Source organism: Ischnura elegans, chromosome 11 (assembly GCF_921293095.1).
Source record: "Ischnura elegans chromosome 11, ioIscEleg1.1, whole genome shotgun sequence".
Taxonomy (NCBI): Eukaryota; Metazoa; Arthropoda; class Insecta; order Odonata; family Coenagrionidae; genus Ischnura; species Ischnura elegans.
In genome coordinates this window covers 48,244,344-48,269,186 of record NC_060256.1, presented here as the reverse complement: position 1 = coordinate 48,269,186, position 24,843 = coordinate 48,244,344, and the positions used below count along the sequence as shown (strand labels likewise).

General features: G+C 38.9%; 1 protein-coding gene across 2 annotated transcripts; it reads right to left on the bottom strand.

Moving 5' to 3' along the window:
- Positions 1–921: 921 nt before the first annotated feature.
- On the bottom strand, positions 922–24,843 carry LOC124167934 (nuclear pore glycoprotein p62-like). Of its 2 annotated transcripts, none has more exons than XM_046545999.1 (8): positions 24,715–24,843; positions 24,281–24,369; positions 23,773–24,087; positions 21,462–22,074; positions 14,807–14,999; positions 12,502–12,668; positions 4,367–4,481; positions 922–1,491 (listed from the first exon to the last, which is right to left on the bottom strand). In XM_046545999.1, the coding sequence occupies exons 2-8, from the start codon at positions 24,363–24,365 to the stop codon at positions 1,333–1,335; spliced, it is 1,647 nt and encodes a 548-aa protein (XP_046401955.1). In that variant the 5' UTR covers positions 24,366–24,369; positions 24,715–24,843; the 3' UTR covers positions 922–1,332. The 2 variants fall into 2 exon arrangements, with proteins under 2 accessions (XP_046401955.1, XP_046401956.1); XM_046546000.1 differs by having other exon boundaries at positions 23,773–24,084.

Below are 24,843 nucleotides of genomic sequence, written 5' to 3'. Positions count from 1 at the left end.
CAGATAAATATATAAGCACAGAACCACGTAGTACTAGACAAAAACTATTTTCAGCGAATAATTTCTGAAACAGGGGAACAAAATTCTTCATTTTCCCCGGCAAGCGTTAGTAACTAATTTATTTTAAACATACATTAAAGAATGCCACGATTTAAATATGTAGATCACCACCTGTAACTTGAAAATTTGCATTATACTTACCTTGAGGTTTAAGGAAATCCCTGATGCACAGTTTGATTACACACATCTAACCTGAACCCCAATATCTTGCTTGTAAAAGTAACAACCAGAAAACTCACAACAGAAAGGAGTCCTTCTCCATTAAATTATAAAATTCAAAAACTGTATCACTACAATACCGCCAGGAAAAGAAATGTGTATACAGGCATAGCTATATGGGATGGCCATATGAACTTTTCATCCATTAATGATTTAATGGTACACAATATTTTTTTTTAAATAACAAGTAGAAAATCATTTCTTAATACAGCACCCGTGCATGGGCAGTCATTTTACTAAATAAAAAAATAATTCTGAATATAGTTCCTGCTTTGATAACCATAAAAAATATTAATGGTAAGAGGGGCCTACATTTATATAAAAAATTAATGGCGCTTAAAATTTTGTCTCTTGGGAAAAATATGGACACAGATGGAATATTTTTCAGACAAATTTTCCATTGACATTTCAAGATTTTATGAGAAAGCAGTATGAAACTAAGCCAAATATTGAAAAAGGAAAATTAATTTTTGATTTTCAGTTCGAAAATTAATTTACTTTTTAAGTTTCAAACAGCCAGTTGACGGACAATTTTGTGATCTGAAAAAATATTGTAGCATTTAACCATCTCATTATAAAAAAAAACTGAAGCATAATTTCAGGTATTTAAAATCAACTTAAAACAAATTCCAAGTAGATATGTACTAGAATAAATGAGAAGCTGTTGTATTCAACTAAAATAATTACACATAAAACAAGGTTTTGCAATTATTCCCCAAATGATGTATGTGCCAATATATATATACTTCTAAGTTCTCCTCAATAACCAAAAACTGGGGACAATTTCAATGCTGCAATTTCCAGGCACAAAACCTGCCATCTCTCCCTCGATGAACGTTTTCAAGTTCCACACAACGACAAATAAACTAAACACAATGTCAACTCTCTTTGCACAGGGAACTTATCACATCACTCACACAGTCTCCGAGAACTTGATCACAGACTAAAAAAAAGAATATATGGGTGTCCTACCACATCCATCTTAATTCGTGAGAGGATGAGAGACAAGGCTAAAATCTCACAATAACCAAATGGCCAATGGATGGAGATAGATCAGTCAAAGTAAAGGTGGCACGCTCGATCATAGTCTCTTTTACACAACTCCAACAGCTTACTGACTTCCTTCACTTTGCACTCGGCCAGATTTGTCTTCCGTTCAACCATCAGCAAAACATTCATGTGGGCATTCAATATGCGGACAATTTGCATCACCTGCAAAGGAAAAATTGAAAATTATCATTTATCATGAAAAACTACTGAAACAGCTCCATCATCATCAAAGCAAAATGGATGGGACAGTACTCATAAATGGTATTTTTTTCCAATCATAAATTGCCATATTCACAGAATCTTAAATACACACACCCTGATTTAAACTTTTGATTCATTCCATGAAAAGCGAGTGTTAATCATAACAGCACTGTTTGAACCATCAAGTTTCATTAAAACTTATACCATGGAACACCATTCATCCCTGAAATGTGGCATGCACGGTACAAAGTTAGAAATTCTACTTTGTATATTAAGTAAAGCAGTTAGAAACACTTCTTGATTGATTCAAGTAAGTTATGCATTACTTTCACTCTATGTTTTAGAAAAAAATTGAAAATAAAAATGTAAAAATAATATATTATTGACATTGAGCGATGTACAGCACTAACTAGAGCATAATGAATACTTTTCTTACAACAAACAAGTACTTCCAGCCATGATCAAAAAATCAAATGCTGTCACAATGAAAGCAAAACTTTAAAAATAAATCAGAGAACTTCATCAAACACAACTTCTTTCAAGTCCAAGAAGAGTCCACATCATCAAGTTCATCTACATTTATAGAGGAGTTTACCCATTGAAAAATACAGTGAGTCCTCGCTCTACGTCACCCCGTTTAACGTCATTTCGCGATAACGTCACGAAAATTCTGAGACCGTCATTCGTTTATCGCACCTTTGCTTCGCGATAACGTCAGGTCTGGTCAGGTCTTTGAAATTTCACGCGAGAAAAAATGCGAAGCGGCGGGCGTTGCAGGTTGTTCGTTTTGTGGGCGGTAATACAGTCAGTCTAAACGAAGTGTAAAACAGTGTGTTCATTGTCAATTTCGATTACGTTTATAGCAAATTTTCTGCAAAATGAATTCTTAGGTAGGTGCGCAAATGTTAAGTGCGTAAATGTCAAGTAAAGTTTTAGCAAATTTTACTTGACATAACGGTTTTCTGGAACCTGAAAAGTGATTTCTAGGAATTTTTCCGGGTAGAACTCGGAGTATTTGTCGTCACTTTTTCGCCGTGTTCTCAATAATCTTGGTTCCTGTAACTGCGACGATGTTTCAGCGATGATGATGCCCAGGCGATGATGCCGAGGTGACCACCATAGCGAAGCCGAAAAAACAAACGCGGGAAGATACAAAAATGGAGAGGGATGTACGTCGCTGCTGGTATTGCCGTCAATGAAGACAGGGACTCATGTTTATGCCATAGTTTGGCATTCCCATCGTAAGAAATGGCCCAAATATGATACGCTAAAATTTTTTCGCGTAGGAATAGTGAGGTCTAGGAGCCGATATTCACTTTTTACATTGTTTCTTATGGGATATTGTGCTTCAATTAACGTCATTTCGTTTATCGTCACATTTTTCAGGAACGGTAAGTGACGTTAAACGAGGACTCACTGTATCACTGTCTGTCATTTCCCTAGTCAGTACCATCAACCATTCCTGCTCTCCTCTATCAACCCATTTCTACCCCTATCTCAAAAATTAATTCATCCATGGAAAGGGTAAAAGAGGCAGAGAAAGCATTTAACAGAAACCAAAGTTACAATTGCAATGAAAATGGCCATGATAATCACTTAGCTACAGGTATTCTCAGCAGATGAATCATAGGTACAGTAGACTCTCGTTATTACAAAGTTCTGGGGACCGGAAGACCGGAGGTTCGTAATAACAAATTTCATATCAACGTTTCTTTCAGGAATCATAGAAAAAAAACAGAAATTAATGAACGCGATGAAATTACGCGGAAATATGTTTAAACAGGAAAATTCGTTCCAGTTTCTCAACAGAAGACTGCAGTACGATGCAATCGAGGGTTTATATCTTCCCGAATATAGCAAGTCCGATATACGAACTGGATGCGTTCCAAGACCTTGTTCCTAAGTTGATAAGACTACAGTACGGCCGCCGAGAGTTATCCGATGACACATAGAAAGGTCTATGTCGGGGTAGGTGGCGAAGTTGCCAGCTAAAAAAGGGAAACGCCTACAAAGGGTTCCGCTAAGAAAGGATGCGAAAGCGACGCAGCGCATGAAGGACCCAGAGGAAGAATCACTTGTTTTGGTGATTCGAAGAAAGGATTTTTTTGTGGATCAGTCATATTTTGGTGCACCTTATGCAGTTGACAACGTTGAGAGACAAGACGAGGGAGCGTTTGGAGGACAGCAATTGGCTGTAAACCGTGCAGGCATAGGGTTATCCGCCCCTCCTGTTGTGCCATCATCGGGCGAATCTCGCCGGCCGGTCTGTATGAAATTGCATTGAGAAGTACGGTTATCCTACAAAATGCAACACTGCATCACAATCGTGGTCTAGCTCACGATATTACGAACTGATCTATCTGGGCGTGCGACGTAATAACGAGAACTTCGTAATACCGTTGTTCGTATTAAGGAGAGTCTACTGTAGTTGCCATAAAAGAAAAAATATTGGAGGTGGGGCCTCCGAAAGGGTCGATTCAGATCCTGAATATCACTCTCAGTATGTCTCCATTTAAGAACTCAAAAATAGGCTATTCCTGGACAGAAACAACTCTATCCTGAGGTAAATTGTAAAAATGAAGCATCATATGACTGAAATTTGGTTTGTTTTGACACAACTATGAATATTTACGACATATGATCTCCCATAATGCCATCCACCCCCCCACCCCCAGAGTGCTATCTCTATAACATAATAATCTACCTCATAAGCATACCAAAATGTTTCCTAACATCCACATTAAAAAAGACTGTAGGGTGAGGAAGTGGCTTGTAGTAGTACAAATCAGTACATACCAAACATTGATCACTAGGCATTAAGGGATCAAATACTTACTGGATTGAATTCATCATTTGGAGGATAATTCATTGCATTCATATGATCAACGACTTCTTTCAGATCCTCCGACATAAGCTTCAATTTGTAGTCTAGGCTTTCAGCTATCTTATATCTAGAAAGAAAAATATAAAAAACATGAGACAAGGATCACGTAAATTAAAATAGCATGGGAGTAATTAAAGATAAAAACTACTTCAGAGCATTGGTCCTAAACATTTTCTTTTACATCTCAAAAGAGAAGGCATCCAAGTGTCACTCCCAGATTACACTCAAACTTAGGGCTATGATAGAAAATTAAATTTTAAGAAGTACAAATTTCTCCTTAACCATCCAACGGGCCCATTTTTTTGAGAGATTGGGCCATGAATGCAACAGTAATAATACATAATAAAAATAAATTTATTTAAAAAGCAACATTTTTATTGTGCACTTAAAAGAATACAAACAAATTTTTGCTCCATAAATTTATCAATGACCTTTGACGTAAATAAATTTGTTGCCATGACTCTCTATCATTCTTGTACCTTATAATGATCACAGTGCCACCATTTGATATTAGCGGCCATTTTTTAAACTAATCTCCATACTTAATTTTAAATTCTGAATAACAGTCAAGATACGGTTAAAATCATAATAAAAGTGTTAGAATAATGCATAGTCATCTGGTTCTGAGATATCCTGAAAATTTCAGCATGACAGCTAATCGGAAAGTGGGTGAAAATCAGATTTCAAGATTCGATCCGGACAAGATAACAAACAAAAATGTTACAAAATGCATGGTATTATTCAGCTCTTTGAACAACAACACAGCATCTGAGCCTCTCCTCTAACGCATCCTTGAGCCTAGACCAGAAGTAGGTGAAGTTCCCATACATATGCATCCAGGATTGGAAAAACACACAGAGAATAACATTTTTTTCATACTCAAAGATTATTACATACAGCGTGTACACTATGTAATAATCGGGTGATCAACACAGACCTGAAATCCCATATAATCAAACAAATTTGGTAGTTGGGAGAGAGAGAGATCAATTTCTACAAAATAAAAACCTTCCTCACTCAGCCATTCTTTCTTTATATTGCAATTTTTTTTAAATTGTCGCTCACTGTCAATGAGTTGGTGATTTCACTATAGCTCTTTAAAATTTGAGCCTTTATTTGAGGAAAGGACTCCATCACAAGTGCCTAAATGATATTGAGCCATGTGAGGTCCTTTCTTAAGGCTGAGGAGTAGCTGAGAAGCTGTAACTCACTCTAAATTCATTAACTCATCTGTTGAAGAGTAGAAACCATCGATTTTTCACCATGACAAACTCAAAAAGGTAAGGAATCGAAAAATGGAAAAATACGATGCTACATATTATTTCAAGTCTGTCACAATCAACTTTTTAAAAAAATAGCCAATGAGCTCTACATTTAGAATTTTGCGTTTCTTTTTACTTTTAGCATTAACTTTAAGATTGTGAGTACAAGATAGTGTAATTTTGCTACCATGACATCAAAGCACATTATGAGCCCATATGTAGAGCGCATACTTATGTACTATGTGAGCCCATTATATAGAATATAGAATAATGTTGATTGAATTTAGTTCTTAAGACGTGAGACATCATCATACTGTATAAGCATGTGTAAGAGATGACCCCTATTTTGAGCAATGAAGCTAAAGAAAAAAATTTGCGGCATTATATTATCCTATTCTGCGGTGTTGCAGATGTATGCTTTGACTTTTGACAGTTATCAAAATTTCCTCTTCCAATACTAAAAATTTATGTGGCATTTTTTCAGCTAAATTAATACAATATGTATGGCACTCGGAGATAAGTAGGTATTCACTTGTAGTCTTAACCTTATGATGCTTACTAGGGGTGGTCAGATCAGATACCTTGGATCCAAATTTCCACTGATAATGCCCTTAACCTTGTACTCCGGAACCAAATTCATCGAAGAAATTGAATCTGAAACCGAAATTTTAAATCAATGGTTTACTGAATGCAACATCCCATAAGAGGGAGTAGAAAGAGTTCCCATCCTCTCTTCGCATACGCTGTTGCTCTACGATGCTTGTCCTGCTCACCAACAATATTGTTTAAAAGCTCTTGTAGGAGTATTGCAATAGAATTGCATTTGTGGAAAATTTTAAGGCAAAACACGACAGGCACATAGCATGGACCTTCCCAAGTGATTTAACAACAATCGCGGGGATTTCAGCGCCGTAGGATATTAACCACGTCATAGATTTCACAGAACCACACTCGGCCCTCTATCAGCCCATGCCTCTGCCTTTTTTTCCTTTCTAAGACCTCGCAGACCATAAATCACATGCCTCAAAGGAAAATATCAAAATACACGGGAACAATGGAAACGTGTTTCATCCCTACCACGTCTCATCAAATAACTTTTTTCAGTCTACCAGGTTCAATTCCCCCAGTTTCTGGAAGCCAAATGCTAGGTGAGTCACCTACTGAGCTCAAAGATATTGTAAGCAATTGTATGATTGTATGACACATATGAGGTTCAAAAATGAATGAGACCTAACGCGACGCTTATCTGACAGCATTTAAGTTTTTAAAGTTCCAATTTATTGACCCAAAGATTTATAGTCACAATAAGGCTAGTATTAGGCCCCGGGTACGATACGAGCGGTGAGCGGCGGGCGGCGTGAGCGGCGCCGCTCGGCCTGATATCGGGCCAGTGGCGCCGACTCCGTGGGGCCTGAGGGGGCCCGAGCCCCCTCAAAAGTTCGTTATGGGTGAGAGGAAAAAATGTGTCAGGCTTGCCGATTTTCTTCGGAGTGTCCAGATATCGGTATTCAAATTGTCAGGGCTCTAATGTTTATCATATGACTCTTCTAAAATGCTCAAAAAACTTAAAACTCACTACTTATAAAATTTCCCGGGGCATGATCCCCGGTTTGGGCCCCCCCAATATTTTTTATAAGTCGGCGTCCCTGTATCGGGCTGATATTGGGCCTCATTTAGTTGCGTGTAAATCTATTGAGGGTGGGTACGATATGTTTGAGCGGCGAGCGAAAGTGAGCGGCGCCGCTCCGCTCCGCTCATGGTTCCAAGTCCAGACCGATTACTTTTCCACTGCCGCTCAGTAGATTCATCCTTCAGTGTAGTTGAAATTGTAAGCAGAGAAACATCAAAGTAGTGAGAATACGGCCAAACAAAGGAAGACTGAAGTTAGAAAAGGTGAGAAACCTGAGCGGTTAGAAAATTGCCGCTCGTATTGTAGCCACCGCTGCCGCTCAAGTGCCGCTCAGGTTGCCGCTTGCCGCCCGCCGCTCGTATCGTACCCGAGGCCTTATTCAATTTAGTCCAAACAGCACCATTTCGGAAGAAACAAGCATAACACGAGCGCATTCAAACAAGACGAGGCGGACTGGAAACTTCAACATCTTCCCTTGCTCCTTCCCTCGTAGCCTTGTTGCTTGAAAGATGGAGGGAGCAAGCTCTTTCCTTCCTCGACCTCTCATTCAGCACTCTTCACGTATAAGCATTTCAGATTCCTTCTATCCACAATTCAGTCCAACAATGTACACACTCGTTTGACTTTTTTAATTAGCAGGTTTTGACACCAATATAAGTTTCAGTTGCAATAATCCTCATAATAGCGTCTGAAGATGATTTTTGAAAAATCGGGTCCTCAGCATAATGGAAATTACTCGGCAAGACAGATGTTGATACCAGACAACTCAAAACTATGTGTTTCTCTACATTTGACATGCCATTACTATTTGCAATATAAATGCCATGGGATGCCCACTCGTGGCAGTAAATTTAGCGCTCCCTCCGGAGCAAAAAACCCCATGCGATTTTTCCATGTTCACCTCTGAGGTACCGACGTGACGGCGCAATGCTTACAAGTTAAGAAAAGCGAACAGGAGCATTTTAAAAATACGTCACTAAGAAACTCCCCTGCCTACCGCTTGTTTGTGACCTAGGGTATCAGATGACTGACTCACCCTGAAAACCGAGGCCACGAAGTTACACTAGGACTTGCGACTGGTGAAGGGGAGGGGGAAGATAAGAACTTTGTATAAGAGATGCACCCCCATTTTAGGCTGCAATTTCTGGGAAAAAAGGTGTGCCTCTTACACGTGCTTATACTGTACATAGGCCATTTATATATTTTTTCGCAGATATAATAGTAGTAAAGAACTTTGCTGTAAAGGGGGTAAAAATGCTTGTGGCTCTAAGAGGATAATCTAGACCCATATAGTTCCTTTATTGTACAGAGGTGTCTCATTAAAAACACAGGTTTCACTGTACATCAGTTTTAGTCAAAATGCCACAAAAGTATAGCACCAGTCAGCATTTTCCTATGCTTAGATAAGTTTTATCATTAAGGCATGCATAAAGACACGAATATTCATTCGCAACTTCCAGGAAATATACTGTGGCAAACCTATTTTTTGACATCAGTCCCTGATGTACAATAAGGTGAGCATATTACCATACTTGTATTCTCATCAACCATAAGCTTAACTCCGCGCAGTGAAAAGGTTTCATCTTCAACAGAACTGGAGTGAATTTGAAAAATATCACTGCCACTGGAGTTTGGCAATTTCGTCAGAGTTACGATGATCAAGTCAACCACCAAGGAATTCCAGCAGAAATTTCATATTTTTTCATGTTCATCGATTTTACCATGATTATACAGAGATTTTTTTCCAGCATGAGCAATTTATTTAGAACAATAGGCTGTGATACAGTTTTCAAAACTTTGATTGCCATTCTCTTTTGACATAAAATAGTAGCAGATCCTTGAATCAACATCGATAATAGCTATTCGCATATCTTCAAATGGATTCCGGGATACCTAAATACAATGTAATATCTTCCATAGAGAAAGAATGCTCTCACCCAAAACCATGTCAGGGGAAACACTTCCTCAGTTCTTTTTCGGTTCATCCATTGAAACTGACATTGGAATGGATTACAGAAAGAATCTATGGGTGAATGCGCACAAAATTTGGGGCTCCTCATTTGAAGTGAAATTAGTGGACTGAATAAATATTATACATACTAACAAAGGACTTCCCATAGACAGTAGAGTTGAAAGTTAAAAGATGTGTAAGCCATCAATGAAAAACATTCCCAGAAAACCATCACATTAGTGGCCCTCAGAGAGCAACTCGTGTCATCAGTCTTCACAAAATCATCAAAGTCAAGTACAAGAAGCAAAAGATAAGGTCATTATAGGTTATTTAGGGATGACTTAACTCCAATACAGGCATCCCCCGAGTTACGTAAGAGATGCGTTCCGGCAGACTCTGCGTAAGTCGAAATTTACGTAAGTCGAACCTTTGCGTTAGTGCTTCAGAGATTTCGATCGGCGCGGTGAAATTCTCAGCAGAGAAATGCGCGGTAAATTCTCGGTGAAGTTGCATTCAATTCATTTCGATATTCATGAACTCTACCGCGTATTCTTACGTTATTAGATACAAAATCGGTAAACATTAATATAGTCTGACAGTTGCATCTCGAGCATTGCCAATCAAAATGCGTCATATTATTCCCAGAGTTGACTGATTGCGTGGATTCGGGAAAGTATGGTATCTCAACGCTACATTACTAAACTGAATACTTAAATTGATTCATTATGTTATACTGCGATCTAAGGGCCCAAAGAATGCATTGTCTACCTACCTTTAATCATTATATCTTCTGCCTTTTATGTATTACGTTGACCGATGAATCTGGTGGTTTCACTGTCACAGTTAATACACGTAGGAGGAGAGTCTAGGATTACGAGCAAATAACACACAAAAAAATACCAGTAAATTACTATATTCTTAGATACATTCACACGCACATACACTCAATCTTTCACGCACGGAAGCATACTTTCATTATCTCATATCTCAATAAAACAATGTGAAAATATCATCATTTGAATATTTACTGCGCTGGAAACATCGAACATCGAAGAGTATTTCCAAAGCACGAAGCTAATTAAAAGTGAGCTTTTATTCAGCCAACTCCGTCATTAACGTGCACCAAAGTTAGTGGGGAAAAGCTTTAAATGACGCAATATTCATTTACAGTTGCACACAATATGAGATAACGAGAAAATGCAGCTTTATAAAATTTTCCGCCAGAAACATGTAAAAAATTACGCAATTAATATCGTGTGTCAACTTTTCCTTAACTTTTTCGCGGCGTTCATTGCCAACACTCAAAATTTCAATGCCGTTACGTGGGTACTAAACAATTCTTTTCCGCAATAAAAATTTCTGCTTGAACTTCATTTTCTTTTAATTCCACAGATGGAAATGTCCAAACTAAAGGATACAATTTTTAAATAGTTGAAAGTCGGAGTTCGGGTGTGCATGCTGTATAACAAGTTGTATCGTACGGGAATGAGCGCAACCACATCCATCGCTAGAACTGCAAATTTTCAATTGATTGCTGACTTGGGATTTTTAAGCGATTTTTCTACAGAAATTAATGAAAATTCCTTCGAGGAATGACAAAAATAGGTCACTTTGTTATTTTTAGCACGTAAAAAACTCGATAACTAATCAATTTTTTTTCTACCATAGGTTGTACAAGCGAAAATCTACTTCTTCGCGCTCGCATTCGAAAATTAACGTAATCATTTGAAATATGGTTATCACTTACGTAAGTACGGATTTACGTAAGTCGAGACATACGTAACTCGGGGGATGCCTGTAGATTGAATTTGATGTAAATAAAAGAGTTTGAATAAGGAGGGGAGCGAAATATTACGTGAAGACAAATAACCCAGCTTGCAAGTTGAAGGTCCCTATGCTACATTTGCAGAAGAATGCTGATGAATAAGCTTTCCCTGATGGATTCAATTGACACAAGCTAAAATTTCATGAGAATTTTCTTGTTGTTGAGCAGAAATTCAAAGAATTCGATAATCATTTGAATAAACCACAATGAAAGAACATTAAATCGCTCAAAAACATCTTACAGGGAAAAAATTTTAACGACCTTAAATGCGGAAAAATGCAGAAACACTAAATAAGGATAATTTTTAATTTGCTTGGATATGGAATACATCAGGACCCCAAAAAATAAACACTAAATGCGGAAAAACATTAAATACGGATCCGGCTGTACGGTGTTTGACAGCATGTAAGACTTTTTTCAAGAATAACAGCTCAAAAAATCACTTGCATCTTTACACTGAATTGTTGAGGCCTTTACTTTGTAGAATTCCATTATATGGTTGGAAGGAAATTACTTTGCTTTTCTACAAAACACACACTTTATTGCCGACTAGTTTCGGTTACACTGTACCATTTTCAAGACTGAAGATGGTACAGTGTAACCGAAACTAGTCGGCAATAAAGTGTGTGTTTTGTAGAAAAGCAAAGTAATTTCCTTCCAACCATACTTGCATCTTTTTTGAGAAGGTTTGAATGGGTTAGTGTTCAATACGGACTCCATTACATTTACTAACATCTATTTATTATACAATTGAAGAATTTTGTAGTGGTCATTATTATAATTAAGCTCAACACTATTATGTAATACTATTTATCATTCATTTATTTTATCATATATTACTATCCTTTTGCTTGCTCCTGCAATATCGAAGAAGTTGGGATCGAGATATCAAACGAGATTAAATCAAAACTTGAAGCATTTACGTGGTGGAAGGGTTCCATATTAACAATGAAAACACTTTGTTACTTCCACAAAATACACAGTTTCTATTTATTACCGGTTTCGGCTATTACACCATTTTAAATACCTGTATTTGAAAATGGTGTAATAGCCGAAACCGGTAATAAATAGAAACTGTGCATTTTGTGGAAGTAACAAAGTGTTTTCATTGTTAATATCAAACGAGCTTGATTGTATCAAGAAATGTCCCATACCAAGCTCGTTCAATACCTCGCTTCAATTTATACTATCTTATAAGATCTAAAAGGAACTAACTAAAGCTGTTAGAGAGCCGCAACTTCGCGCAGACTTTTCCTTACTGCATGCCATACAGAAATCAAAGTGTCTTATATGCCGGCAGGTCTTATTGGCAGTCAAATACGCTACTTCCTTTTATCTTCCCGCAAACCTTTCTTTAAAATGACATAGATTGGCTGAGAAAAGATTAGTGGTCAGGAAAGCCCTTAATGGATGACTTACGTGTGCTGCCGCTCTGGGTCGGATGGCGGCACAGATCCCCACTCCTTTTCCAGGCCTTTCAACATGTGATCCAGCTCATTCTGCTGCGACAGAATGTAGTCCAACTCCAGGTCAAGGTGCCTCTGCTCCTTGCGAACCTTCTCAATCTTGGAATTTAACATGTGAAGCTGTAACATGAAATATGAAAGAAAAATACATTTTAAACAAGTTGACCGGTGGCCACACTAGTTGGCCAGGAGGCAACTGCTGTCGGACACGGATCCATGATCACTGAGCACGATCGTGCTTGGAAAACTGGAACACTAAACCCCCCCTGAGAGTTTGGTTACCAGGAAAGTTTGTTTTGGCAAGGACCGCCTCGAAAGCGGTCATCATTGCAGAATTACATCAAAATAGAGTAAATCATTTTGGATTCATTATAATGATAGTTCTACCTGACATGAACCAATAAATCATGAGTGATGAAAAACACCAATGGTGGCATAAGCACCTATCAATAGTGATGAAAAAGTGCATTTCATTTCTAAATGGTTGGTAAATACAGGCATGCAACTGAAACCTCTGTAAAGGAACCTCCACACATCAACACACCAAAATTATTACAGTGGAACCTCGATCTGTCGTTTTTCAGGGGGATGGATGAAAAGAACGATGAATGCGGGAATGGTTGTCCGGGTTGCCTATGTCCCAGGATCAGCTGGATTTTTGCAAATTATGACATTCATTAATGGATTCAAACGAGATTTCAGCTGATTACAGGAATATTATTACACTCGGAATTTTCACGGCTATTATGCAATTCTGTCTGATGTAAAAATTCTTATCCATCAAATGCCATTTCAAGTACACGTATTTACTAGAGAAATGTTCGTGTTATGCCTCAAACAACTGATTTCGCCGTCGCAGTGATTGGTTATGAAATGGATCAAGAAGGCCAAGAATAAGAATAAAACTAATAAAAATGAAACCGGACTCCATTGAACCCACGCGGAAAACACTCGCTAGTTTTAAGTCAACCCACCCCGGAAAGTACGGAACCACTCGTGCGAGGTGAAGTTTGGCACTAATGCTATCGCGTACGGCGTAGGCAGAACTTACTGCAGAGGGTGAAGCATGACCATATGACTGCACGATGAAATTTTTTATCCTATAGAGAAGGCAACTTACCCACTCATTTCTAACAATAAGTAGCGTAGCCCTAGATGAGCAGATGAATTCAGATTGCTAGTCGAGAGAAACAAAATATCCAGAGAAGACATCGCTTCGTTAGCAACTCAGACAAGTGAAACTTGTAGCATAACTTGTAAATTGTAACCAGACGCCCTGTTTTCGAAAAAAATCGCATCAACTGCCGTGAAGCTCTCTATCAGCTGCGAGGATATCGTTATTCGCCAGAAATCACCATCGTATTATTCCAACTCTTTCCTTGCTTAAAATGCTTAAATAACGTTAGAAATACGTCATGTTTGGTATCAATCTTTACTGAATTACGTGTACATCACTAATATCTCAATATAATAAAAGTATAATACCAATTGCCGAAATTCATTTCTACACACCTTTTGAGCTAATCGGTGATTCATGCAGCTGTTGACCTCCAGAGGTGGGGATCTTTTTAGTGAGTCAGCTAAAAAAAAGTCAGTGGTCGAGAAAGGGGGAAGCGTGAAAAAGGTTTCTTTTGTTCTCAAGTAACTTGATATTTTCTTTCCAAGCTAAGGTCTTCGTAATACGATCCCTGCTCGAGCTGGGACCTTTTTTTATTTCGGAGAAGAGGAAAGCTTCAGACGGGGAGAGGCGAGTGCTGAATGGAGGGGGATACCGGATCTTGGGAAATGCGATAATGTAACTATCCCACGGCACTCAGCTTCTCCCTATCGTATTTCAATCTCCTGGGGAAGAATCAAACTTTGTGTCTGTCGTTATTAGCCGTAAACAACACGTTGTAAACACTTCGTCTCATTTTCGTCAAACGATAGATGCGGGAAAATTATACGACGGGACCGCGATCGTCAAACGATAAATGCGGGAAAACGATACTTCGGGGAACGATAGATGCGGGAAAAAATTACATTGTCTTTATGGAACTTAATTCGGGACCAGGAGCGGCGAACGATGAATGCGGGAAAACGATGAATGCGGGAATGATAAATCGGGGTTCCACTGTATTATGCCACTGTCGGTATAAAGAGGTTTTACTCATTGCGATCTGTACCTAACTTGTAAATAAGGAGCAGTAAAGGATGGCAGCACTAATGCATAAATATACATATTAGTTACACACTACAGCCTATATATTTTCACTCACCTTATCCGAATTCTCGACAATCACCCGATCCCATCCATTCATCTCAGTCGCCTGGTGTAAGAAAATCTTCTCAAGTTTCTCCAACTCCATGGCCCACTTGTTAATGTTCTCCTGAAGTTTGCTGTAAGTCATGACATCCTCCTCAGACGTTGCAGGGGCAGCAGTGGGTGGCGCGGCAGCTGCTGTTGTCACACTGTTAACATGGTGATGAAAAAGAAAGAACACTTTCCTCAACATTTCAAATAGTTTTATAAGTTTCAGACCCCTTCTTTCATAAAATTTTTGGGTTTTCAAACTCTGCACCACAAACTTCATGAGAAAACGTCTTCAAAATGTTTGCCACTCAATCACTATTATAATCATTAAAGGTCCCTTCTTTCAATCAAATATCTGGGTTTTTAAACTGTGCGCAATAAACTTTCTCTGAAAAAATAGCAAGAACTCTGGGGAAACATAATACAGTAAAACCTCTTTATATCGTCACAGCGGGGACCAAAATTTGGGCATTATGATGTATGGAGGTTCACTATAGAGAGGTTTTAGTGATAGGCACCATTTTTTCATATCATTCAGAAATGAAAGGCACTACTGTCTATAAAACCATTATATGTATGTGTTTAAACAAACATGCATGGATTAGTGAACATATATTTATTACCTATATACATAATAATTCCAGAAAGCGTGTGCAATCACATGATTTTTACTACGATTTGAGAGAAAACTATGAGATCTCTCTTAATTCAACAGTCATTTAAAATAATTAGGATAGTTAGATACCTTTGTTCTTATTTACTGTTAGGTATGCTCTCATATGGAACAAAATGGCCACAACTAATGATTAACGTGAAAATTACAGCATATTAAAGGTATATAAGAAAAAAATAATAAGGGTGAAATATTTATCACTGAAAATGCCATTCCATGTACATAATCGCAGCTGCATTAATGGTGTCTAGTTGTCTCAGTTTGATTTGAAGAGGTAGTTAGGCCGTCTCGGGGGTATCTCCTTGGTATGATAAGTGGAGGTTTCACGATATAAAGAGGTTCACTACAAAGAGGTTTACCTATAAATTTACATGTAAATCTGACGGGACCGTAGGGATGGTATGATGTATGGAGGTTTATGATGTAAAGAGGTTCACTACATAGAGGTTTTACTGTATAGTGACACGTTTTAACTGTGTCACGAAGACATCCAACCTCCTATGCAAGGCCAAGGATCACGTGCCCATGAATACCCAAAGCGGAATATACAAAGTTAAGTGCTCTTGCGGAGAGTCATACATCGGCCAAACATCAAGAGCCATGAAAATCAGAATGCAAGAACACCTAAGGGCCACCAAAAATAGACAGTTTTGGTTATCCGCCATCGCCGAGCACGTATGGGAAGGACCAACACACAATGTGGACTTCGAAAGCGCAAGAATCATCGCTAGAGAAAAACATTACTTTCCACAACTCATACGAGAGCCAATAGAAATCGCGAAAACATCCACTTTCAACAGGGAGGACAGCTATTCGCTCTCAAACACATGGAAGAGACTCTTACCCACGGACCAATCAGAATGCACCTAGCCCAAACCAAGGCCTATATAAGACGAGCAAAAACCTGCATCCGATACTTCGTACCTGAAGACGCTAGCTGCAACGCCAGCGAAACTGTCGTCTTGAAGATGAATCGACGCGGAGGTCAACCCGGAAACCTTGCGACGCATACAACATATGATAACGTCCTCAAAATGTTGTTTTAAGCCATTCAATTACTATCACATTCATTTATGGTCCATCTTATTACCTTTGAACAGAGAAAAACATTTTCTGAATGCTGGCTAAATAGTTGCCCATCCATTTCAACAAATCTGGATACATGAAAACACAAACCTTTCTTAGCTGAATAAATATTTTAAATGAAGCAAGCATCTTCTGGCTTCCTTCTATGGACAACAAAAATGAGCATGTTCTCTCCTTCAGGTCCTGTTGTTGGTTTGAATATGTATGTACTAAATTATTAGATCCTCTAATTTTGATGAAAATACCTCTGCAACACATTCCTGCACCGGAAACATGGAGAAATTGGAACCTGAACACCACGGAAACCTACGTAGTCACATTCCTGATGTCTTTGAATTAATTGTAAGCATGTTTCTCAGAGTTGCAATCATAGCGATCTTTCTTTATGAAAATTGAAGCAACTGCTGTTGCACATCCAGCCACATTCCTCACTGCAAAAGCTAGATGATTTCAGTATATCAGAGCATGAATTTAATTTAAAACTCTTTTTTCCGCCAATAAATTAATTTTACATCCACCTTGGGGATCTTAAGAGATGATGCACAAAGGTTAAGAAAATACTTAGCTGTTTCACAAAATAAAATATATTGCGACCGGTTTCGATACAGCGTATCATCATCTGATGATACGCTGTATCGAAACCGGTCGCAACATATTTTATTTTGTGAAACAGCTAAGTATTTTCTTAACCTTTGTGCATCATGAAGGAGTTTCACCATGTTACGCCAACCACCATCGCATTGATCTTAAGAAATCGTTAAAGTGCACTACTATACAAATTACTTGCAATTATGCAAGACCACCACAGACCTATTGTGATGGACTGTCAAGTTGACAACCAACTGCATTCCTTATAGGAGTATTTTTTTCTTTTATTTTCACTAACACTGTGGCAAGCCTTGTACAGACTCTACCTATTTTTACGAAACTAAAAGGCTTTTGTTGAGAGGGATGGCAAACCATAAACATATGCTAGCTTTATGAAAGAAAGTAAAAACAAAATGATGAAGTAGGCTTCATATTCTCTGCAAAAATCATAAATTGGGCACAATCAATAAAATACAATCTTTGAAGACTGGCATACGATTAAATACTTACACTTTGTCGCACCAAAAATAAAACTGTACTCATGATGCAGAGCAGGATTCTTGTATATAAATAAGCTTTGATATAAATTTCAATGCCATCAAAATGGTCTTCAGCTGAAAATTACTCCTGACAGTAGAGCTTTCACTTGATAACATATTTTGTTACCATCAGGCATTAGTGACACCATCCAGCAGTGTGTAGGGGTGACTACCCATAATGTAGGACTACCCTCCATACCAAAATAAGTGTTGTATTTATTGTACGGCTGAAAATTTCTTTTTTACAAACTAAGAAACATCACCACTTACAATGAAAAGGCATTAAATACGTACTCCAGGCACCATCAAATTTTTGTAGGAAATTACGGAGGCAGTTACTAATCCTTAGACTAAATAAAATGTCTAAGCAAGACCACAATTTCTGCCACTTAGGAAAGCTAGAGCAGGGTTCACATAAACTTTCCTTTTACAAAGTCGCTGACTTATCCCTGATTTCCAATCTCAATGTTGTAAATTTCCCTGACTTTTGATCAATCGATACGCAGGCATACTTAGGAATTTTATGGAAAAATGCAGCAAAAGGATAATGTGATAAGAAGTCAAGTGGCAATTTAGCAAAGTATTATTTTATTATAAGGTCATAGTATGTCAGCAAACAGCGTACAATGCTCCCCATTAAAGTGAGGCTTTGGATACACAGCAGTTCTCACCTTGTCCCCAAAAGTCATAGCATTATAATTTTGCTTGCTAGTGGTGGAAAACTTTTTGATGAAATTATCCTGCTTTGCTGGCTGATGTGCACCATTAGCACAACTCCAATCAATGAACGCAGTGGACAACATAACCTTCATAATTCATCAAAGTAGGTCGCAAACGAGAACTTAATCGATATTTTTTTAAACCATAATATCACATCCATTTTTAGTAAAATTTAGTTTCCTAGGTTGTTTGTTGTGTCTCAAGACATTTCACATAGTAAGAAGGTTGCCAATAATGTGGATATGAAGTCTACCATCCAAGACCCACGGTTATGGATGCATTTAATTGCAGTTCAAAGTCAGTGCTACCCTACGCATCCCAGTTCAGACAGCATCAAAATGCCCACCTCAACACTCAATCACAGCAATGCTCAGCTCAACCAACCACAATTTTCATATTTTCCTGCACCACTGGAGTGTTTCCCTGGCCAAAATCTTATTTCCTAGACACTTCTATGACTTCCAGATTACTGATGTTTTTATCTCCTTAATTGCCCTCTATTTAACTGGTATGAACCCTGTTCAGTGCTCTACATGGCCAATGTGATAGAGCAAACACCAATATCAACAGGATATAGCTGATAGCTTCAGTTTAAACTGTGTGAAACCTTTCCATTACAGAAAAGAAGAGAATATTCAGTAAAACTCGCTTATAACACTTGATCATGCATGCCACGAAATCTCCCTTATAACAAGGTGAGTTTCCCATCCCTTGGACTTTCCAATTATCGCCGATGTTAATTTCCCCGCATGTAACGAGTTCGGATGATAAGAAATCTCTGCTCTTACATACAAACTATTTCTTGGTCCCTTGGGGAATAATTTCCTATTCTAAATAGAAATTAAGGCCATCTTTTGTACTTAACCATTCCTCACCTTATCATTAGTTGTCATTACTTGTGGCCATTACCACAAAGTTCTACTGCCTCTCATAGTACGGCTTTGGTCACATCTACTTCAATGCCGAGTATATGACGTGACCAACGCTCATAGCCAAGTGCACACTAAAACTCAAATGGAAACATTCCAAGAAGTAAAGTGAGAGGAAAATGAATATCACTTTGGCGCAATGGGTGAATTTATCTAAAAAGTTGCAGCAAGGAAGGTGTTATTACGGATATAACGAATCCCATTCATAACAAAATAGAACGATCATTATAAGTCAGTTTCAACGTACTTTATAAAGTTCACTTCTATGTTTTAAAAAGTGCCTCATACTCCCACTAATCCTTCCTTTCTCCTCCTGCACTCCAACCCTCACTAGCCCCTCACTTTCTCACTGGTTGAAGACCCATCAACACTGGATTATCTCTCCACCCAGGCTAAGCCCACTTCTTCCCCCTCTATTCCTTAACTCCCATCTCATCCCAGTCCTCCCCAACAGTTAGATGTCCTTACTGTCGCACTCGACTAGATATAAAAGGAGATGCATGCAAGATTTATCCACCTCAAGATGTAACTACATGATAAAACCTGGGTTGTGCTTTTTAAACCCTTTCTCCGAAATAATGCATTTGGCTCTACATGAACTCTGTGCAACGACAACTGTAGCTCCTAAGTTTCATAACCACTGAAAAAATTAATAGAGGATAGGAGCACAATCATGGTTCCCACTCAAACTAAAATATAAAATTCATGGCTTTTTCCAGGTTTTCACGGTTTAGATGTCGTCAAATTCACGGTTTTTAGACAAACAATTTTAAGCAGAGGATATTGATCGCCCAACGATCATCAGCCACACGTTAACTAATAATTTAACAAACCCAACAGATTCCGTGAATGCTAACGCAACAATGAAAGTGCTATCTCTCCTGGCATCACCTATAGTTAGCAAAATTCAGCTCCCGCTAAAGGTTGTGAACGGGAACATGGAGGGATCAGGGTGCCAGGGAAATTAAGAATTGTCTGAGTATTCGCCAGGGTTAATGAACGCTTTGGTTACCAGTCTTCCGGTTTTGGTACAGGCTTAAGGTCAATGTATCATCATGGCACACGGATCAATAATAGGGTAGTTTCCTTCATCAAAGAAAACGGAAGGCATTGATTGCGATTCGTTACGCACCATTAGTGTATTCATAATACAAAAATTATTTGGTTTTTGAAATACCGGTTTAGACGAATGGCAAGGGTCAAATTTTATCCTCATTTGAAAAAGGCCAGATTGGCGCCCATGCGATTCCACTCCGCATGACGTCACAGGGACCTAGTTTCTACACGAGAGGATAGGAGTTATACATTGTCTGAGGTTACCAATGCATGCATGAGGCACAGAGCTCAGGGAAACATGTCTTAATAATCACCTATTAAAACTGGCTAAGTTCGGAAAGTTTTCTTCGTTTGATAAGGTATTAATAAACCTTTTTTAAGCCAAGCGCTACCATCCAGCAAGGTACTCAGCTATCCGCAAGCATCCTGCGACGTATCAGCGCTAAGCCTCGCCTCAAGGTCACCTCACAAGGTGGGAGGGGGAACCAGAAATACGACGTACGGAGATATTTCCCGGCATTCATACTTAAGCGTCGCGTTTTCGCGCGCTTGAAAATTTTCACTTTTCATTTAATCGCGAAAAATAGATGTTGTCATTTAAAAATCTAAAAGCGTGAAATACGTACTCCAGGAGTAATAATCTTTCGATTAAAGCAATAAAAAAATAATAGGAAACCACCCTATTACTGCGCTTCGAATATATGTACATGTGCAGATAAATGCGTGGACAGTGTCTGCGCATGACTGACCTTGAAACACGACCGACATTTAACTTTTGCTCTTGCAATCGTAGTTCTAAAATCAAGTTTGAGAGATTTTTAAGGTTTTACGATGAAATTCACGGCTTTTTCTACGTTTTTTCACGGTATATACGAAATTCACCGCTTATTCGAGGTTTTAAAGTTTTCATAGTTGAGTGGGAACCCTGAAAATATTCAGAAAATAAATTGAAGTGGAAAGGTTTAACTACATTAGTGAGCCTTACAAGGTTATTTATTTTTCATCAGTAGAATAAATTTGTGAACTGACCTTCCACCGGTAGTTGCAGTTGTTGCCACTGGTACACTCTTGGCAGGGGCCGCTGCAGGAGTGGACAGCAAGGACGTCGCCAAGGGTGCTGACGCAGGCGCTGAAGACACTGCACTTGGAGGTGGTGCACTGGTGACGGCAGCAGTCGTGGTAGGTCCGGAGAACATTGCCATGCCCACGGTTGCGGTCGCTGTCTTGGCAGGCATTGCGAGAGTTGAGGGCGTGGGGGCAGGAGCTGTCGAGGACGCCACAGAGAACTTCAAGGTGGTTGACGCCAAGGGTGTCGAGGCCGAAAACGTTGTCGATGACCCCAACGTTGGTGCTGTCGATGCGGGAGCAGCCTGAGGTTTGGGTGCAGCCGGAGCACCGAAGGATGGAACGCTCAGACCAAGGGATGCAGGTGGAGGTGCAGTGGTGTTGGGAGCGGCACTGCCGAAATTGAAATTGAGAGTAGGATTCGATGCTGCTGCAGTAGCTGGTGGCGCAGTGGGAGGTGCTTGCATTGTGGCCGGGGGAAGAGATGTTGTTGGCATCGAGAAACCAGGTGTCCCAGAGGTGCTTGACACGGCAGTGGACCCAAATAGGGTCTGGCCTTGGGTTGCAGGAGTGGCAGCTGAAACAGAAGATGGCACGAATGAGAATTACTGCATTTGATGGCATATTAGATGCACCCTCATTATAGGATGGTTTGCAGAAGAATAAAGTCTGCGGGAAGGTGCAGCACTCCAACCACTTAAGTCAGTTTCTAGGTCAGTTTAGACCATGTATGATCATACAGAGGTGGTCTTTGACGTTCGTACAATGGATTTTAGCACAATTCACACTTTTGAATGTTTGTCTGTAATTTTTTGAAATCACCGTGATGCTTATTGCACGTCCCAACATTCAACTGTTTCATATGGCACCCTATACGAACAATACAGGAATCACAGACATTGACAACATAAATCGAGGTGATTTTTTTTAAGAGAGATACTGCCTACTTTAGGCTCCTTCATAAAGAGAAGAAGAAAGCTGTAGTCAAGCCTTCATTGGAGAGATTTTACAAAAAAGTTGACGAGACACCATCAAACAGCTTACAATCAAATTAATAAATATAAGAGCTTCTTTCTAATTGTTTTTTTCGTTAAAGTGCTGTTTAATTCATGTACGACATGTACACCTTCAAGGAAAAACGAAATATGCTGTGACGAAATGTCTACAGCCGAGGAATTTTGATGTAAGAATTATTAGGTATCAAGAGTGAATGTTAAAAAATTGCATATTGTTATGCTTCTACATAAGTCTTATCATTTATATTGAATATTATAAGTGGAATGCCAAGGTAAGCACTGAGAGGAAGTTTCACTCAGTATCCTGTGGAATTCTTGTTTCTTTTAACTTTTACTTACAATTCTGCATATCTTTAAAAGAAATTAATTAATGTGAGGAATTTTATAACTTATTATTAAGCATTAGTTAATAAAAATAAAATCTGAGTATAAAATAAGGCTTTAGTATGTACTTTTTGCTCTATTGGAACATAACCCCTAATTGGTATGGAGCTCAATGGTTCGACTTTCGTACTGGTTTCCAGGAATTCATTTTGTGTGAAAGTCGCGGTGAATCAAAGCAAGATATTGAACATATAAATGATGCTTTACGGGCCATGGTTCCTTAGTAATCAGCATTTATGTGATTTTTCATTTTCTACTCTTGAGGCCTGACTCTGCAATATTCGAAGGGTGGTTACTTTATAACGGTTCAGTTCTGAGCTGAGATAAAGTGATCATTATTCATCATAAGGATACTGCTTTCATATATATATAACCAGTGGCGCCGACTCCATGGGGCCTGAGGGCGCCCGAGCCCCCTCAAAGATTCGTTTGGGGGGGCGGAGCCCCCTCAATAATTCAAGAAAATAATTATATATATATATTATGCTTTGTGAAATCACATAAATATATTTGTTATTTTTATTTCCTATGTTTGACGATAGTTACCTTTTAAAATAAATTCAACAATGTGTGTTGAAACAAATAATTATAAGGTTAAGCACGTTAACTGAATCAAGTGGTGTGAATCATGGTAGTGTTTCGGTGCTGCGACACACTTTGAATTTAACCTCTTCCCGGGGCTAGACCTCTGATATGGCCCCCCCAATATTTTTTTATAAGTCGGCGCCCCTGTATATAAATTTCAGAGAAATCGGTGATGTCATCTCACATGATTTTGCACTATCTGCCTGATTTGAGATGAAATGGCCCTGTTGCTTCAGAAGCAACATTGGGTTACAATGGGTTAAATTAAACCCACACATATAAATACTCACTTGGAGCACCAAACGAAAATTGGCCTGTAGTCGCAGTGGACGTAGCTGCTGGAGCTAGCGGAGGCAAAGCTGCCGCGGAAGTGTTGGCTGGTGCATTGCTTCCCGCGGAGAACATTCCTCCGGACCACGAAGAACCGAACAACGTTCCAGGCTGCTGAGCACCTAGAGTCGGCATTCCCGATGGGGTAGACGTGGTCAAACTAATGCCAGTCTTAACCCCGAGAGATGGACTTGCTCCAAACGTAGGGGTTGCGCCCAATGGAGCAGTAGATCCAGCTGTTTTTTGAGTTCCAAAGGAAAATGGTGGAGCCGCTGCTACAAAATAATTTACCAGATCAACATAATTAACGGGAGTAAAAATGTTCTTACAACGAAAATTCTCACATTTGGATGAGAGAAAATCGACGCTTATTGTTAGACTTGGGTTAACCTAACAAATGTTTCAGTATGAGAAATTCATCAAAAAATTGAGAGAATCATGGAATATTCTTTAGTGAGGAAATCTTACCCCCTGGTGCTGTGGTGTTTGGCTGATTCAGGGAAGGAAAGCTGAACGCAGAAGATCCAGCGGGATTCTGCCCAAAGCCACTCATGTTGCTGCGAAAAGAAGGTAATATCAAAATAAGCCAGATCGCACAAACAGGGACGACAAGCGATTTGATAAGCAGATATCACTATTAACTGCTGACTGCGCAGCACGAGAAGTTGTAATTGAATTCGAGTTAGATCTCGGATAAACTTACAAACAAGTAACTAAAATGAATTTCGTGCAATCCTTCACACAAAACTACTACAATACATCAAAGAAATGACGGATTTCCACATCAATTCTAATTAAGAGGTACAGGCCATGGTGACATGAGGTAACGCTAAACCATCATGTTCATCCTATCCAAAAAGCGATTTCTTGAATGGTAAACTCAATAAAATTACAATACTTACGCTTCTATATGAAACTGGGCAGCAGATACTTCTCACGCACTATTCTTTACTCTCATCAATCACACGAAAACCCCGATTCAACGCAATCGCTAGTAACAACTCCAAAGAATCTTCACCAAAACAACTGAA

Bases quoted from the DNA above. Each gene is read 5' to 3' on its own strand.
- LOC124167934 (XM_046545999.1), bottom strand. From the start codon at position 24,365: ATGAGTGGCTTTGGGCAGAATCCCGCTGGATCTTCTGCGTTCAGCTTT. The intron at 24,088-24,280 runs GTAAGATTTCCT...ATTATTTTGTAG, and splicing joins AAACACCACAGCACCAGGGG to CAGCGGCTCCACCATTTTCC. The intron at 1,492-4,366 runs GTAAGTATTTGA...TTTCCTTTGCAG, and splicing joins CAAATGATGAATTCAATCCA to GTGATGCAAATTGTCCGCAT.